This window comes from Oryzias latipes, chromosome 21 (assembly GCF_002234675.1).
Source record: "Oryzias latipes chromosome 21, ASM223467v1".
In the NCBI taxonomy this organism is placed as follows: Eukaryota; Metazoa; Chordata; class Actinopteri; order Beloniformes; family Adrianichthyidae; genus Oryzias; species Oryzias latipes.
The window spans coordinates 28,732,620-28,750,562 of NC_019879.2; the positions used below are offsets into that span (position 1 = coordinate 28,732,620).

The 17,943-nt window shown below is 42.8% G+C and overlaps 1 protein-coding gene across 2 annotated transcripts in view; it reads right to left on the reverse strand.

Annotated features, from left to right (window-relative positions):
- Nucleotides 1-12,236: 12,236 nt before the first annotated feature.
- The window catches only part of cfap65 (cilia and flagella associated protein 65), a 19,608-nt gene continuing 13,901 nt past the window's right edge, over nt 12,237-17,943 (reverse strand). For both annotated transcript variants that reach the window (XM_020713012.1, XM_023951046.1), the window contains exons 21-35: nt 17,716-17,829; nt 17,552-17,639; nt 17,403-17,485; nt 17,262-17,328; nt 17,053-17,163; nt 16,682-16,873; nt 15,071-15,220; nt 14,829-14,969; nt 14,636-14,743; nt 14,427-14,561; nt 14,318-14,356; nt 14,025-14,236; nt 13,828-13,947; nt 12,544-12,846; nt 12,237-12,475 (exon numbers count right to left, since the gene is read on the reverse strand). In XM_020713012.1, coding sequence (XP_020568671.1) covers nt 12,433-12,475; nt 12,544-12,846; nt 13,828-13,947; nt 14,025-14,236; nt 14,318-14,356; nt 14,427-14,561; nt 14,636-14,743; nt 14,829-14,969; nt 15,071-15,220; nt 16,682-16,873; nt 17,053-17,163; nt 17,262-17,328; nt 17,403-17,485; nt 17,552-17,639; nt 17,716-17,829 — 1,906 coding nt within the window. In that variant the 3' untranslated portion in view covers nt 12,237-12,432. The remainder of the gene's footprint in view (nt 12,476-12,543; nt 12,847-13,827; nt 13,948-14,024; nt 14,237-14,317; nt 14,357-14,426; nt 14,562-14,635; nt 14,744-14,828; nt 14,970-15,070; nt 15,221-16,681; nt 16,874-17,052; nt 17,164-17,261; nt 17,329-17,402; nt 17,486-17,551; nt 17,640-17,715; nt 17,830-17,943) is intronic.

Here is a 17,943-nt window from a genome sequence, read left to right on the forward strand (position 1 = left end):
CGGCTAAACAGAAATGTTTTAAGTCTAGATTTGAACATGAACACAGAAGAGGCCTGTCTTACGCCTTCAGGGAGGCTGTTCCAGATTTTAGCTGCAGAATATTGAAACGCTGATTCCCCTTGTTTAGTTCTGACTCTGGGAATCAACAGGAGGCCGGCCCCTGAGGTCCTCAGAGTACGAGATGGTTCATATGGCACTAACATGTCAGAGATGTACTTTGGTGCTGTCATGATTTCACAAGGGTGAGGAACCCAGATGCTGCAACCCAGAAGGAAGACAGGTAAGTGGATGATGAGAAAGGATTTATTGTTTTCTCCAGATGTGAAGATGGCTGGTTTGAAGAGTGTCCCGATTAGACGTGGCTGTGGCGTGGCTGGAGGGTCTTGAAGCGGTTAGCGGTTGCCGAGGGTTTCCGTTCTCCTGAGGCGTAGAATGGAAGGTCCGTGCTGCCGTCACTCGTGAGCGATAGGATCCTGAGACAAGGAACAAAGAATTAGTCAGAGTCAGAGCCAGAGACTTGGAACAAAGCTGTAACGAGGCTAGAACCAGAACAGTCACCATAAGGGGTAACAAACTGGCGTCGAGTAGTGGCGTTGGATCTCCTTTTGAATCCACAGAAGATGATGAGGAGAGTGATGACAGCTGGTGGCAATCAGGAACATCAGGGCAGAGCTGGAGGGGGGAGGAGACCGCCAGGCACCGTGACAGGTGCGCGGCCATGGAGAGACTTGTACACAAGCAGAGCTGCTTTGAAGTCTATTCTTTCAGGTACAGGGAGCCAGTGCAGAGACCTGAGCACAGGACTAATGTGATCATACTTCCTGGTTTTGGTCAGGACTCGAGCAGCAGCATTCTGGATGTACTGAAGCTGTTTTACGGCTCGTTTGGACAGGCCTGTGAGCAGGCCGTTACAGTAGTCTAACCTACTGGAGACAAATGCATAAATGAGTATCTCCAGGTCTGGCTTTGACACTATGTTTTTGATTTTGGCAATGTTTTTCAGATGATAAAATGCCTCTGATGTTACTGACTTGATGTGGCTGTTAAAGTTCAGGTCAGAGTCCATGATTACCCCTAGATTTCTGACTTGATTTAAGGGTTTAAGAGACAGAGAATGAAGGTAGCTGCTGATACTTTCTCTTTGTTTCTGTGGGCCAAAAATAATAACTTCGGTCTTGTTTGAGTTTAGCTGGGGAAAGTTGTTCTGCATCCACGCCCTGATCTGTTGGAGGCAGTGGCTGAGTGAATCCACCGGCCCATATTCACCTGTTGTCATTGACACATAGATCTGAGTATCATCTGCATAGTTGTGATAAGATATGTTATTACTGCGTATTAACTGCCCTAGTGGCAGCATGTAGAGGTTGAACAGAAGGGGTCCCAGGATTGATCCCTGGGGCACACCACAAGGGATCGATCCCTTGCAAAAAACATGAAAACATGAAGACATTTATATTTCTCTGATTAGTTGTTTGAACCTAACAAATACATGTTTATTCCCATGTAAATGGTCCCAACATTTGTAAAATTGAAGCATGTTGCTCAAGCAGAGCATGGTAGGACTTGACTGAATTCAAAAATTGTTTCCTGCTCCAAAACTAAATCAATAAAAGTGTGATTTTTTTCCCCAGCTTTTGTGTTCAATAAATGGGGATTAACCATTTTTGGATCCAAACATTTATCTTTGAAGTCTCTGTGAGGACCAGAATCAAAAACTATTTGTGTGCAGAAGCTGGTCTTGGTCTTGGTCTGGTCTGGATCTCTACGTATCCCAGAAACAAAAAAAAAAGGCATAACAGCTGATTGGGACCTATATTTGGTTCCTTCATTGGTGTTATTATGGGTATAATGTGATTACTCGGTATGAAGGGAAGAGAATTCACGGGCTGAAGGAAATATTTTTACATGATTACATTTTCAGAAGCATATTTCTGGAGGTTTCTTTCAGGTGCTTTAATTACAGCATGCTTAGTTTGATCCAACTCAATACTAATTCAAGATGTACACCATTCTTAGATTCATGGCTCCCACAGCGCAAAATCGATCAAACATGAAGAGCCTTGTTGTTTCAAAGGTGAATGTGGATGAGTTTACTCACAGAGCTGGTTTGGAGCTTTTTCATGGAGAAAAGGACAGCACTCCAAATGTAAAGTATCAGAATGTGCAATAAGTTAGTCTGACTCCATCTGGGGCTTTTACTTTGAAAAGTCAAGCTATTTGTGCAACGTACACTAATGATGTAGTAAGGGTCTGCTTCTGGTCCTTTAGCATCAACAGATTCAGAGTTTGATTCTGCTAAAAGTGACTTTGCTGCAGGGTTGGATCCCGGTTCTGCTGCAGACTCCATCTGGTATGGTCTGGAAGAGCATCCTTTGGGGTTTGCTCACATCACATCTTCAGGATACCAATCGTTGAATCTGTGGTTTAACAGTTCCTCCTGCTGTTTAACTGCTGTGTTATAACTGTTCTTTGTGTTTCATGTGAACACAAATAGGGCTGCTACAGCTGCTTTTGCCAGGTGCTATGACAGTGGCGCTTCTGGTCCTGGTTCTGTCTGGACTTCAGAAAGTCTGCTTCGTTCACCACACATGAAGTCTCTTGCACAGACCACAGTAAAAAAAACGAAAACTCTGGATCCAGTTGAGGACAGAAGTCACCGTTTGGAAGCAGATGAGCTTTGGAGAGGAAAAAAACATGACCCACAGCTTGAATCTGAAGAAGCATACGAAGAATCAGTCTGCCAATGCATTGTGGGTAAACCTGGAGTGTCGGCTAGGTGTGAGTACCTAGTAATGAATCGTAGTCAGATGTCAAGTGGAACTACCTGTGGACATGCAGGACATGTACGGGACAAGAAGCAGTGTTCATGCCTACATGATAACGCATGTTTACACTGCAGATGACACCTTTGTGCATTTTCGCCATGGAGGACAAAAGTTTAATTTTGGAACATCATTTATGACACAAAAAATCAATTTTACAAGGAGGATACAGGGCCTGATTGATTATATCTTTTGATGAGTGAAACGAGCAGGACAAACCACTCCCCAGCGAGCCAGAGGGGAGCAGAAAAGCAACGGAGACAATGTAAACTAACTAAGGGTTATGAGGCGCATCGCAGATGGACCAGTGTACATTTAGGGTCACTGCTTGGGGTAACTAGTAATTACCTTTTATTGACTTTTATTGGTCCAACACTGGATCAGTTTAATTATTTGTACCAATGCCTCATTTAGAGTTTGTTATCCTTAAATTACTAACTTTTTCTTTACTCCTAAAAAAGAACAAAGCAGTGAATAAATCAGTCTGGATATAAACTTCTGCCTTTCCTCTGCCCCCCCAATATTTTGTATCAAACTTGCATTGTTTGTTTTCTTTTGGCTTGTTCCCTCTTTTCAGCCTCACACATTGCTGAGTGTTGTTGTGTCGTTGTGTTTTCAGGGCAAAAGCTTCAAACTGTGCAGAGCGAGGTGTGGATACCAGATCTGGCTGCAGGTGTGATCAATTCAGAAAGTCCTGCTGTGGATGACATCTTTGCCACACTTTACCTTGCACTCCTCCTCCTCCTCCTCCTCCTCCTCCTCCTCTGGAGTTTCTCAGTCTTTCGGTCCTTCTCTTCTGGACGAGTGTGTTTTGTTAGGGAGGGTTGATTCCTCATACTTGGCTGAGGCTTTATGGACAATAAAGATCTGATTTCAAAGTCCGGCAGGGTGTTGGGCCTGGGGTCTTGGCTCAGCTTTAGCTGCCTGCTGGGAGGAGACGCTGCACAGCCTTTAACCAGATGGCCATCATCGTGCATACAGTAGATTTATATTGTACATGATGCTGGAAATCTTTAGCGTGAGCGGTTCCATTCGCGGCCCCAGCAAAACCGAGCAGCTCTGGTCTTTCATCTGGGGAGTCCAATGCTGTGTTGCACCGAGCAGTTGTTGCAGTTATTCCAAAAAAGACTTTTGGAGGCGCTCATGGTTAATGGGGACAACAGGACCCCAGCTGTTTAGATGCTGGCCAACACAGGAGCAGCCATGGCGCTCCCCAGCCAAAATCAGACGCTTTCTTTCAGCTTTTCCTCTTTCTCTGCGCTGGAGTCATCCGACTTGTTTACTCCCCCACTGTTTCATCTTAATCACATAGCTCAGGGTGGAGATATGTGACCTGTCCCTCCAGCGTTTATAATACATCTGTGGAGACTTAGGTCAGTGCTGCAAGGGAGAACGCCCTGATAGATATGGGAGCCTCACTGAGAGCTGCAAGCAGCGCATTTTTTAACATCAAACCTGTAAACTAAGCTTCACTCTGCAAAATATTTTTTGTTTGTGGAGGAAAAAAACAACTTTGCAAAATTCTGTGGGGTAGATTGGTGAGTAGGTTTTACAAAGGTATGGAGGTCCATTTATTTAGAAATTTTGTTCACAAGCAGAAATTCACTTGAACTTGATTTGATGTCCAATAAATGCATCAACAAAGACACAACTCTGAATTTTGTCAAAATACTCCCAGAATGTAACCGTTTTTAGATCCACCTTTACCAGGACAACTTGAAGCAGGGACTTTGTGCATGATGTTATCATCTCACATCATTCTTCTAGCAATGAAGCTTCATTTGTTTCTCTTAAGGTCCTGCTGCACACTTCACACCTGCTGGGACCGTGATTAAAATGCTGCTTGGTTCAAAAACAGTTCTGGGGTTGGAAAACAGTCAGGACTCAGTCTCACCTGCAGGAGCATGCATCAGCTCTTTGGCTTTATTCTGTTTATTGTTCTGCTGCGGGTCAAGCCTCATGCTCCACTTTCAACCAGGGTATATTTGCTGCTACCGCACTGCACGACTTAGGTGTAGACCCTGCTGGGTAGCATTCCACGTTTGACTCCATAAAACTCTGACGTACAGAGAAGTTTGTGATTTATTTAGGAATGCTGAGGTTCTCTAGTCTGCTGAGTTCAAAACCAGCCCAAACCATCACCCCACCACCGCCATGCTTGACAATGGGTTTTGTGGTGTTTTGGTTTCTCAGATGTGACACTGTGGTTTTGCGCTGGCTCAGCGTTTCTCCGTGAACGACATTCAATGTTTTGTAGCAATTTGGATTTTATTTTGTTTTCACATTCGGGGCCTTTTATTTTATTTGTTTAGCCTCTTTATAACGTAATAAACCCCACAAATTCAAAAATCTCTTTCTCAAGTGTGCTGGCCAAGAAGCAGCATATAGCTATGAGTGAGATGGGCAACAGGTATATTATTTAAATAAGAAAGGTAGGTATTAGAATAAAAACTGCAACTCAAATTGCAACATGTTGATGCAAAAAAAAAGCTAAACACGAGTCTACTTGAGAACAAAACTCATTAGGTCTGGCATCTTTTGACTCCACGGAAAATTATGACAGATTGGACTTCTCCATTAATTAATGCATAGTTAATTATAAAAATAAATAGTTATACACAATTTCAAATATTTGCAGACTGTTTGTTGAAGAGGTGATAGATATTTGGTAATGAAAGATTTCAGGTGAAAAGAAAACACATTATAGTCAACAATCCCAAGAGCTTTGTAGAAAACGTTCATGTTCTGATACAATGTATGATGATTAACATAAAATAAACATAAAAGAAAACCTAAAAATGAGGCAAAAGATCAAACAAACTGAGCGAAAACCTGAGCCTCACACTTTTGGTCTTCTTTTCAGGAATATTTCTGCCGTTTTAGGTCCTTGGACATTTCAAATGACCCCTTAAATCAAACAAATCCCTTTTGATAACTTTGGTACATACGCATATTTTGTTTCGAAAAATCAGGCAGCAAAGCATCTCGGGTTGGATCAATTAAACAGACGTTTGGCTTTCTCTGGTTTTGTTTTCTAGAGCAGAAAATCTATTATGAACTTATGATGACACAAAAAGAAACCCGGGTTTACAGGTTCGACTTGGAGTTTTATCAGCATCATTTCTTTGTTGGGTAGAGGACGAGATGCAAAAAAAACCTGAATACGTTAAATAATAGCATAAGATCTAAATGACGAGCCAGTGGGTCAAAGGGGAGACAGTTTAGCAGAGACAAAACCCTCTAAAAGAGCTTCTTCTTCCTGAACGAGCAGCCTTTCCTTTCGTTACTTGCTGTAACAGGATTATTTTGCATAACTGGGTTTCTTAACATCCAGACTTTCTCTTTCTGGACATGTAAAATCATGTGGTAGCCAGAAGTGTTAATATTTTATCCTACAACCTCTCTCACACCCTGTCTGTGTGTGTGTGTGTGTGTGTGTGTGTGTGTGTGTGTGTACCAGTTATGAAGGAATTTCATGAACATGCCTTTCTCCTGGGGATTCCAGCGATGACTGTGGTTTGTTTTAAAAAGGTTAGGGCCTTCATGTGTTTCTGATTTAGATCTAATTCAAGCTGTCAAATAAAATATTAGTCCCAATGGGATTTCTAATCATTTTTTATCTTAATCGCCGGGGAATGTGTTTTGTGGACTGTTCTGTGGAAACAAAAGGCCACATGTGTGGCACGGAATAAAAGAAATGTGAGGAAAAGGAGGGTGGATGTAGGTGGTGCTTTCTGGCAGGCGGTAGGAATCCGTTTCACACCCAGATGAATCCAGTGTCAGAGAGGGAATATGTGTGTGCCTGAGTGGGACAGGTGTGGTGGGACAGCGGCTACGCCTATTAGCTTTTGCTAGGTGGAGGATTGTGGGAGGAACCCCTTCATAATCCAGACCCAGGGTTTTATGCTCAGCTAATGACAGACCAAAGGGAAAGCCACAAGTTCTTGCAAGTGATGTTTGGTTTTTCTGCACAGATAAGCCTTATTAAGATTGAGCTTGTGCAATCTGATACAGACTGAAGCATAAATAACCAAGACCAGATTGGACTTCTTCTTGGCTCAGTTGTTGCTGTGTTTACTTTGATTTTTGGAAACAATAACATGGATCACAACAGTGGCTGCGTTTCCATTGACTATAAAGCGGCGCAAATTGTACTTCCAATAATAAATTCACCTGATAAAAACACAACAATTTCAAAAAAACTCTCATGATAGAAAAAATAGTTTTTGCTTAGAGGTGGTGGTATGTGAGGCGTATCGAAATTGACGTATTTCGCTAAACTGCAATGGAAACGCTTTACGAGTCACCTGATCAACAACCGGATGGCGATGCGCTTCTTGCTAGGAACTGGCTGCCTTGGCGCTGCACAGCGGGCGCCACAAGAAGTCCCACAGCGTCACACAGATCATCAAAAGTTGAGCATGTCATGTGGAATTGTTGGATCCACAGCTCCTCTGGAAAATCACCAACCACCATTTTCCCAAAACAACTTCATCCGTAGGGAGGGGCGCGGACGTCTCCTTTGATAGACAATGATGAGCACTAGTGCCGTGGAAGAAATGTGAATGTGTCTGCTGTCAATCCTAGTATTGTTCACATTCGTCGCCATGTTTCTGAAAGACTTAGCGCGTGACTTGGTTTGTGTTTATCTGCATCATTAGGATTTAATGTAATCAGTGTGATTACAAAATCATGTTTTTTCGATAATGTTTTGTGCATATACTGTCGTTGTGGCCAAAAGTTTTGAGAATTACATAAACATTGGAAATTTAAAAAGTTGCTGCTTAAGTGTTTATAATCGCAATTTGCATATATTATTATTTGTGTCCTTCACTCACAAAACTTTTGGCCATGATTGTGTGTCATGGAAACACAATGATTGATTCAGGGCCAAAGACGATCCCTGCAGCACACTGATTTCACAGTAGTGGATCTGAATCTGATGCTTTTCATTGGTTTTAGTAAAAGTCAGGGAAGTTGCAACTGTCTGAAAATTCGCAAGATTTCGCACCAAGCCTCTTCCAACTGTTGATGGTGGACATGCGCTAGCAAAAGGTAGAAAAAGAAGAAGAAGCCCCTCCCTGCTGATCATGTGTGAACACCATTTCTTTTTTAGTCTTTGGTCATATGGCTTAGACTCAAACTATGACCCTATCGCTGTGAGCTTACAAAGAAATAGTACATTTTTTTTTTTTTTTTTAACTTGTCCTGTCCAACAGCTAGGCAAACAGATGAGAGCTGAGGGCCTCTTGTGTTGGACATATTTTATTTTAACAACAGGGGTTATTCATCTTCAGACAAACCAAAGGTATGTCTGAATAAACTCCTTTTGTATTTGAGGCCAAACTTTATTATTTCAATCATGTTTGAAAATCTTTGGTGTTGGATCGGACGGAAAAGGAAAGAGGGGAAGAAGAGAGAGGGACGTTAAAGAGAGGGGGGGGGTAGGAGGGTGATAATAGGAGGGGAAGGGGGGTAAGACCATGAAGCAGCATAGAGCAGACAGGTTTACTGGTTGTTTATCACCACGGTGCGGTTCAAATGTAGTACAAAAAGGGCGGGGCCTGTTCACACACACTCAAATGTTATCAACACACCTGCTAGCTGCAAAAATGTTCACATGTCAACATGTACACAAAACAGATAGTGTTCACGAACGCATACCTATGCCTTTAAACCAACTAGTGTGAAATCTTTCATTCATTCAATCATGCAAACTATTAGTGCAAAGGTGAGCTAACACCTGTGCTCAGGTGAGTGTTTATGTTCTTCTAAAATGGATGGTGGAATGTGAAAAGAAGGAGGAGGAGCGCCCAGCCACCCCCACACCCAGACCCCCGCCGCAGCAGCAGCGGCAGCCGGAATCCCCCCAACGCCACACGGGAACAGGCAGGGAACAACCGCCCCCCGGGCGACCAAGACCGCCACCCAGGCCAGGGCAAGCAGGACCGCCGCGAGGCCCCCAGAGCCAGAGAGCAGGGAGGCGCAGAGGGAAAGAGAGCGCCGCCCCAGCCCAGCCAGGAAAGCAGCCCCCCGCCGCGCCGGAAGAGCCCAACGCAGGGCCCCACCGGAGAGGGACGCCCACAGCCCCAGACGAGCACCCCACCACCACCCAGGAGTTCCGGGCATCCCCCCGCCCCGACCCCAGGTACGAGCCAGGACCCCCCAAGGGAGACCCGCTCCGCACTCCAGGCAGCCACCCACCCGGCCCACGGTTGGTCCAGGGAGGAGCAAGGCAGGGGCCCGCCGCCCCCGCCCAGCAGGGGGGAACCCCGGGGAAAAAAGGGCGGCCCACAAGGGGTGTTATAAATAGAAATAGTACATTTTTACTTAAACCAGAAGAGATAAAGAAACCCAAAGGACGAATTAAAGTCACCAATCAAATATGGGACATTGCTAGGGATTTGAACCATGGCCTTCTCGCTGTGTCGCTATGTCAGCACGAACCACAACCCCACTGGCTGTGTTTACGACACAAATGTATTGTGAAACAATCCTAATGGAAGTAGAGCTTGAACGAGTTCAAATCCAAACATTTGGAAGCTGTGTAAACAGGAGAGTGCAGTAACAGGTGAGAAGGTTGGTTACCAGGGTGAAGAGGGAGAGCAAATTCTGGTTCTGGTCCCATCGTTGTCAGAGGGTGAGTGCTCAGTGATTTCAGAGGTTTTACTGTTCTACTGTAGACCAACAGCTGTAGTCCAAGGCGCAGCGCAATGTCTGCTTACATTAGTGTGGAACCAAAGGCTTGTTTGTTGCAGACACAACTCCATTCAGATAACACACACACACACGTCCATGCACTCACACAAACTCCATCACCACACCTCAAGCAGGAGGTTCCTGAGTTTTGAGAAAGACAACTAGGATTTGCCTCAGAAACTGCAGACGCTGAACTGCTTTTCACAGCTGCTTCTGTTTCCATTCAAGTAAAGTCGAGCTCAACATTAAATGAAGCAGCTTTGACTTTAACACCACCTCTGTTTTCATTTTATATGGCTTTATTGCCATCTAGTGGATCCAACAACAAAATAAAAAAAAACTGAAAGTTGCAAACCATTTCCTAGTACAACCAAGAACTAATAAAAAGAAAATTCAAACTGGAAACTTTTTCTTAATTATCAAATTAAACATTTTCCTGTATTTGCATTGTTAAAACATAAAAGGTACTTTAGATTCTAAAGCAATTTAACTTTGTCACAGCTGCAGTTTATACATCAAAAACTTATTCATAAGATTACAAACTATTACTATTGTTTCCTCTCCTTTGCTTAAAGCCTATTTATTTTTTGGGCAACTAAATAAAGATGTTCATTTAATCCTAAATATTGATTTTGAACCTTAGAGCAAGAATTCTCTGAAATGAAAAAAAGAAGTACAGCATTCAAACATCATCAAGTTTTAACTTAACAACACAGGAAACCCCGAAGTGACAAACAGCAGCCTCTGAAACCAGGAGCTGAAATAGACTGAAGGTGTCGTCAGAAGCAAGACGCAGCTGATTGTCACAAATTAAACCAGGTGTGTTCATGAATCCAGGTGAGGATCAGAAAACCAAACTAAAACTACATTAAATCTGTTTAACAAACTAAACACAAATAGTTTGATCAAAAATGCATCCAATGAGACACAGCACTGTCATCGTTCTAACAACAAAGTTTTCTTTAGCATTGCCAGATATTCAAAAGGTCATCTTAAGTATACTTCCTTCTTTTAATCCTTTTAAGGATTTTCATTTTTGTTTTACGTTTCCTTTATTCAGTTAATTTGCCCAGAAGAATTCAACTCTTTGCAAAGATCCAGACTGACACATTTAAAGATTCTCTGACATTTTTTGTTGATTTTTTTCTTGCTTGTAATCTGATTCTAATCTAATCTAAGAATCTAATGTGTGAATTTGAAACTAAAATATGAAATGTTGCAGGTGGCAGACCAGAAGGTTATGGAGCCGTCGACACAGATCCATCTCTCCACCTCTCTGGAATGAGAACATGACCGGGAAAAATGGAAAACAATATTTATTTAGATTGACTGGAATTTGACTGGATTACAAAAATTAATGTAAAACTATCAAATGAATGAACTCAGTTGGGGTGGGATTATATAAACTCGCTCCTTCCAGCTCCTTTTCAAGCAATAAATCAAGCTCTACTTGACTTTAGTTAATGATCACTGTATTTAATTAAGCAAATGTGATTTAAGTGACGTTTTTGTTTTGTTTTATTTTCTGTCTTTTTAGTCTATGCATTTCAACATTTCTGTAATGAGTTTGATAAATATGTGTAAATTCTTAATTGCTTTGAGTACAATGCTTGAAATAAATAAATAAATCAAATCAATTTTACCAACAACATGACTGCAGTCAAACATAAAAAAACACAGAAACTCAGTCAACAACAACCAAAACAATGACAAAGTCAATGACAGCAAAATATTAACACTGCTAAAAGCTAAAGTAAGATCAAATAAAACTGGGTCACAAACCAGGCTGTAAAAAGACCTTTTTGTTCAGTTAACCCTTGTGCTATCTTAGATGACCCCCCCCCCCCTTACATTGACGTGTTCTCCCTACCATGACAAAGGTGGATAAAGGTGGAAAGATTTCATGTAATCCATGGACACCAGTGAAGATCACAAATCATTGAAGAAAAAAGGTTCAGAGCACTGTCTAGTGGGTCTAGATGACCCAACTCCCAATGGTAAAGTGCCCAGGATAGCACAAGGGTTACATAGACTGAATGCTTATTGGTAATGCGTTCCACAGCTGCGGTGCTCAGACTGAAAACGCTCGTTCCTCCCTGAGTTTCCCTTTTGGCCCTCTGAACCTCCAGCAGAACCTGATCAGCTGACCCGAGGCACCGGGTTGGGGTGTCAGAAGGAAAAGCGCAGAGAGGTGTGGCCATCTAAAACAGATAAAAGACCTCTCAAGTGAAGTCTACAATCCACAGGCAGTCAGGACAGGGAGGCAAGAATTGGGTGAAATGTTCCCTCTGAAGTTCTCCGACCAGAACACCAGCAGCAGCGTTCTGGACCGGTTGGAGACGAGAGAGAGAGAGAGACGACTGACTAACTCTGAAAGATAAATCTGTAAACTTTTCCTTCATTTGATCTGGCAAACAGATTTTCCTCCCTGCTCCCCCATCCCAGTTTCACCATTTCCTCTTTTGGTTCAGGAAATTTTCTGTGGAAATATTTTTAAGTATTTCCTTTGAATGAGAATCTTTATTGTCTGCTTTACAGAAGTCTTACTTTGAATTAAAAAAAATGTGAATGCATAAAAAGTATGCAAAGTATATAAGACTGTTCCCACCCTTATAAAGATAAGATTTCATCATTTAATTAGCAAGATCCTACAATTTTAAATGCTATTCCTTAAACAAAACTACAGGAAATAAGGAGGAATCTGAGGAATATTGACTCCAAATGTGAGAATTTATGTGTTCAGATTATATTTCAGTTTAAACGTTAATGAGATTCAGATGAAGTTACACTTAAGATGCAGATGATATGAAATATGCTTTTATTGAACACACACAGATCTGTGAATCACTGGAAACTGCTGATGGAGAGACAGCAGGAGAAGGGATGGAGGCAGAGCTGCAGCATGAAGTCTTCACTCATCCACCTGTCTTCTGTCTCTGGTCCTGAGTCGGTTTCTATGGGAGCAGAGCAGCTTCAGAGCTTCGGCATCGACTTCATTCGCTCTGGTTGAGCTCACATTTACCTCATCGAGGGGGGTGGCAGGAAAACGCCCCTGGGGGGGGCTGTGATGACCAGCTCTCCTTTGACGGCGGCCATCATCAGGTTCTGGAGGGTGTTCCTTAATATGGCTTCAGCTGCGTGAACCGGCACGCGCTCGGAGGGGGAAGTCTGTGCCGGTCTTGCAGTGCCCCCCCCGCATGCAGACGCAGGAAGAAGGGGGGTTGGTGTGGGGGAACAGGAGGACGTTTCTGCTGGGTGGTAAACCAGCGGCTTGGAGGCCAAAGTCCTTAAAGACTGAAGAAAGACGGAATCCTCAAGAATGTCCCTGAAAATGAAAAAGAAGCAGAAATTTTTATTTTTAAAGAATGTTTTTTGCAGAATTTTATGAACTACATTTTAATTATTTGTTGCTAAATGTAAAATGAATGGTCTGCTGAGCTGGTAAATCTGCAGAGTTTTATCACAAAAGTATTTTATGAAGACGGAACGTAAACTCAGAACTGAAAGAAACACTTATTCCACACTCTGATGATGACTCACACAAACCTGCACGGCAAGCAGGAATCTGAACCAATAAAAAAAGACATTTTATACACTTCTACAACCATAACTAACAAAAAAGTGTTGAAAATCCTCCCGGCACCAGTGATCTGAAATGAGTATTTTGTGCATAAAGTTAAAGCTTTTTGGAAACAAATTAGTATTACATTCAATTCCTCCTGCTTAATGCTTAATTTTGTACACAATAAACTAATTTGTGTGTACAAAATGTTAATTTGTGAGAATAAAATACAAATTACAAGATGCTAAAAAACAAAATACTAAATTGTGCACACAATAAATAAGTTGCGTTTACAAAGCCGCAAATTTGTGTACCGGCATACAAAATGCTAGTTTGTGTGAACAAAATACTAATCTTTGTGAAAAAAATGCTAAATTATACAAACAATAAACTAATTTGTGTTTTGAAAATACTAAATTGTGTGTAAAAATGATAATTTGTAAGAATAAAATACAAATTATGGTGAACAAGATGCAAAATTAAGTACACAATAAGCTAATTTAACTTGTGTTTACAAAATACTCATCTATGCACAAAAAATACTAATTAGTGCGCACAATAGTAACACATGGTGACAAATTATTAATTTAAGGGTTTCTTTGTTTGTAAATGTCATGGGCTCTGTAGGTTTTTTTTAAATGCCCATCTGATGGAATGATGCTGATAGTTATGGATTTCTATAGTCTCCCTGCATTGAATGTGAATGTTTCCAAAGTTGTTCCTCTGTTCCTTTTGGACAGTTACCTCAGCAGAGAGCTCAAGATGTCCATCATGACGTCTGTGCCAGGACCATGCAGTGATGCTGGCTGCCCAGCAGGGGGAGGTGTGCTCGCAGTACGCTCAGTGTCCATCAGGTGAAGGTATCTGGAGAAAAGAGGATACATCTTTCCTCGGTTTGCTCGTCACAGCAGACATGGCAGAACCTGTGACCTGTGGCTCACCTGCAGTGTTTCCTGAACTGCTCAGGAAGGTGTGTGCGGTACACCTGAGGAGCGTGGGACTGCGCTGCCACGTTTAGGTGCAGCAGAGCAGGTCGAGGGGGTTCAGGGCGCCTCCATATTCGAACTTTTTTTCTTCGCTCAGCTCTGCTTTGTTTGGTGCATAAAGAGTCGGCGGTCTTGCTGCTTTCAGTGGGACAAATAGGAGGAAGTGTCTGGGGGGGAGGGGTGTTAAAAAAGATTTAAGTTTTTCTATTTAAGACTAATTTTGATTTAATTGTGATACCTAAACTTACTTTGCCTTTTCTGATCCCTCTTGGAAGTCCTCTAGGCTCCTGAAGGAAAAAAAATTAAGTCATGAATGCAGAGACGGTGTTAGAACCTCAACTGTCGGTGGAGTCGGACCTTTTCTATCAGGAGGATTAGCCTCTCAAAGACGTTTGGGTCTGTGATCATAAACTCTTCCAGCTGTCGTTTCTTCTCTTCCTCCCAGAGGTCCAGAGCTTTGTGATATCCAGTGAGCTCGGCCTCTGGAGTGACCTGTAAACGCAGAGGCCGACACGACTAACAAACAGGCTGCTGAACCGCAGAAACACACGACAGAATGCCGGTACCTGACAGACGAGGTCCAGCTGATAAACGGTGGGGTAGTCGGAGGGAGTGAAGGTGAGGACGCACAGGTCACATCCTCCTGGACGAACCCGGCCCCTTTCTGGACTGATCTGTCAGCGCAGGCAGAGCAGGTCTGCATGGTTTCACAACCATTCTGAGCTCTAAATCTGAACCGAAGCACCTGACGTGACCAACCTGCAGGCTCTGCTGAGGAAACAGCCAGGTGTAGACGGCAGAGTCCGTGTGGGACGTGTTAGTCAGGAAAAGGATTCTTGAAGATGGAACCAAGACAGGGATGTCACCCAGAGAGACACTGTCCTCTGACAGGAACAAAACCTGCAAACACAAACCAGAGAGAAGATCCTCTGATGAAGAGGATGCGCAATAAAAGTAGGACATGCTAACCTGTCTGTCATGTGTATCATAAATGCACTCACCTGTCCAGGAAATGGCCTCCTCTGGACAGAACGGACCGTCGCCTCACAGTCCCATGAGTCAGAGGGGTTCAGTTTCAGAGCCTGAAGGCCTCGACCTTCAAACCTCAGCAGTGTGGAGCTGCTGTCCTGGATGTGGACGGGAACGTCCATCTGGTGATACAGCAGAGGGAAGAACAGACGAAACACGTAGACTTACAAAAACTGCCAGCTGATTGCTAAGATTTAGACTATTTTATTAATGGTATCGTAATTTAGAGAGCTAAAAAAACAGCCTTAAAAGCAAAAAAACTGATAGAACAGGAGCACAAGGTGCATCCACCCTCTGTGAAAGAGAAGTTTCACCTTGAGGACTAAATGAAATGTGAGTTCTCTAAAGCATCTGCATAATAGTTCTGCTGAACCAACCTGTTCGCGTTTATGAAAAACATCTAAATCCCACACCATCATCATACCACCACCATGTTTGACTGTTGCTCTGACATTCTTTTCTGAAAGTCTGTGGTTCCTTTGATTCTTACTTTCCAGCTTCTGTTGAAGTGATTTATTTACCAGCAGGTCTGACAGTGACTGATAAAAACAAATTCGTAATAAATTCAATTAAAACGGCGGTGAGCGGCGTTGTAAAGCCCACATATCCACCGCCGCCCTCGCTGCACCCCTTTGACCCGCCTCCACTGGCTGAGCGGCTGCACACCCTTTACTCTCCCACTCTGCCTCTGTCATCCTGGTCAGAGCAGCACGTGACAAATACATTAAAAAACAACAACACTTTTTCAAAATGGCTGCTTTTCTGATGTTTTTATCTCCGTAGCAACTATTTCATGTTTTGGTCGCTGAGGATGCAGGACAGATCTAAGTTTCAGAAGAATTGGCAAAAATAAACTTTTGGATTTCCTTGACAGCAGATGTCTGTTAACCACGCCAGCATTCCTAATATATTCATACTGTATGTCATATTATTGCATTCACCTTGAGCCAACAATTCATTTTCACATTCTTCTGGCGGATAACAAGGGAACGCCACTTTTGTGAGCTCGCCAAGTGAACACTGTTCAAAATCTAGGGGGCGTTAGATTGCAATCCCTAGGAGGAGTTTAAATTTGTAGAATGTACAAAAGGTGATTATTTTGGGGTAAAATTCAAGATCGCACCCTTTTCCCAAGGTCAAAGGTCAACAAAAGTTTGGGTGTGCTTGCAGACTTAAACTATAGGCGCGTGTGTGACACTTCGTGAAGATCGCTGAAACAAACGTTTTCCCAAATTATTGGAGAAAGTGAAAACTGCCACAAAACAAACCAAGCTGAATGTCCAGTGGCCATCCCATAATATTTTCAAAACATCCTTTGGATTTCCTCAACACATTTGTTTTGGTTTCTTAAGTGGATTTTTTTTTATGGTTTTTCCCACTGTGATGTCAGGGGGTCTCATTGTGCGGCAAATTTTCAGCCGGTACTAGGTGCGTGCACATTTTGGGTGAGTTTTTGAGTATGTGGCAGGGGTGAAAGAAAGAAAGAAGAAATGAAACAAAATGGCCGGTCCTTGCGGTCCAAGACTGTGAAGAGGCAGAACAGTGACAAAGCCAGAGAAAAAGAGGTGAAACGCTGGATTTACGTGGTACACTTTAGCCTCCAGTGGAGAGAAGATCCATTCGAGCACAGCCGACCCCCCAGGCCGAACTTTTCCACGGGGGTTGAGGCAGCGCAGCACGGGGTGGTTGAAGTTGTCCTCCTGAAGCTGCAGCAGCGCAGCTGAATCCACCTCATAACGGCCGCTCACCGCCCCACTGTTGTGTATTTCATACATCTGTCCAGGAAAACAAAAGGAAAAAACAAAACAAAAATTAAAATTCGACTGATAAAGAAAAAAATCCTAACTTTTTCATAATAGGTTATGTAAAAAATATTACATTTCAGTATATTTTATTACTGAGTAAATTCAGACCACATTAGTAACTGGTAGATTCATTTTTTCCACACACACACCTGTATTGGAGGACTGCAGTCTCCGATAGCCACTGAGGTGAAGACATGTTGACTAGATGCAAAGTGCAGACATGGTTGATCTAAACTTGCTGTCACCCCTCGAAAGTTCAGCTGAAAAACGTCAGAGATGTGTTTTAAGCACAGAAAGGACTGACAAAACCCTCTTCTGTTCAACGCTGCTGTCAGCTGAGCTGCTGTGTCCGCCTCACCCACATCTCTCTGCCATGGGAGAGTCTGAAGACGACGGGCAGCCAGTGTGATCCACTGAGGTCGTGTCTGTGGAGGAAAAGTTTTCAGGGTTTCTTGTTCCCTTTTCTATTCATTTGGGGATTTTTGCAAAGCTTGCTGACCTGTAGCTGAAGCATACTGCCCTCTGCTGGCCAGGGAGCAAAGTTCCAGAACATGGAGAAATGCTGAACGGATTTTCCTCCGACTGTAAGATTTATATTTTATTAATAAAGTTCATTGATGACTCAAACTAGTATGTAAGGAAATCCACCTCTTCATGCAGCTCCACGTTGCTGAATTCTGCTCCGTCTGTCCAGCAGTCCAGCTCAATCTGATGGTTCTCCGGTAACAAGAACGCCCTGATGATTGGGAGACAAATTGAGTCCTTGATAAGAGCAAACTTGTTTGGTCTTACCGGTTCTGTTGTTTACATACCAGTCCACGGGCACGGAACCGGGGTTCTGAAACATCAACATAAATTCCGAAGGGTCTGAGTTCAGAGAAGAAGAACTGAAGTTGAAATCCAGCAGGACTTTGGCGTGGAGGGAGCTGTTGAAACACAGACGGAAATAAGAAAATGATGACAGCTTATAAAGTGCAGAGTTTATGTAATTTCTCAATTTGTTTTAAATTTAATTCGGAAAAAAGAAGAAGGCAAGGTGA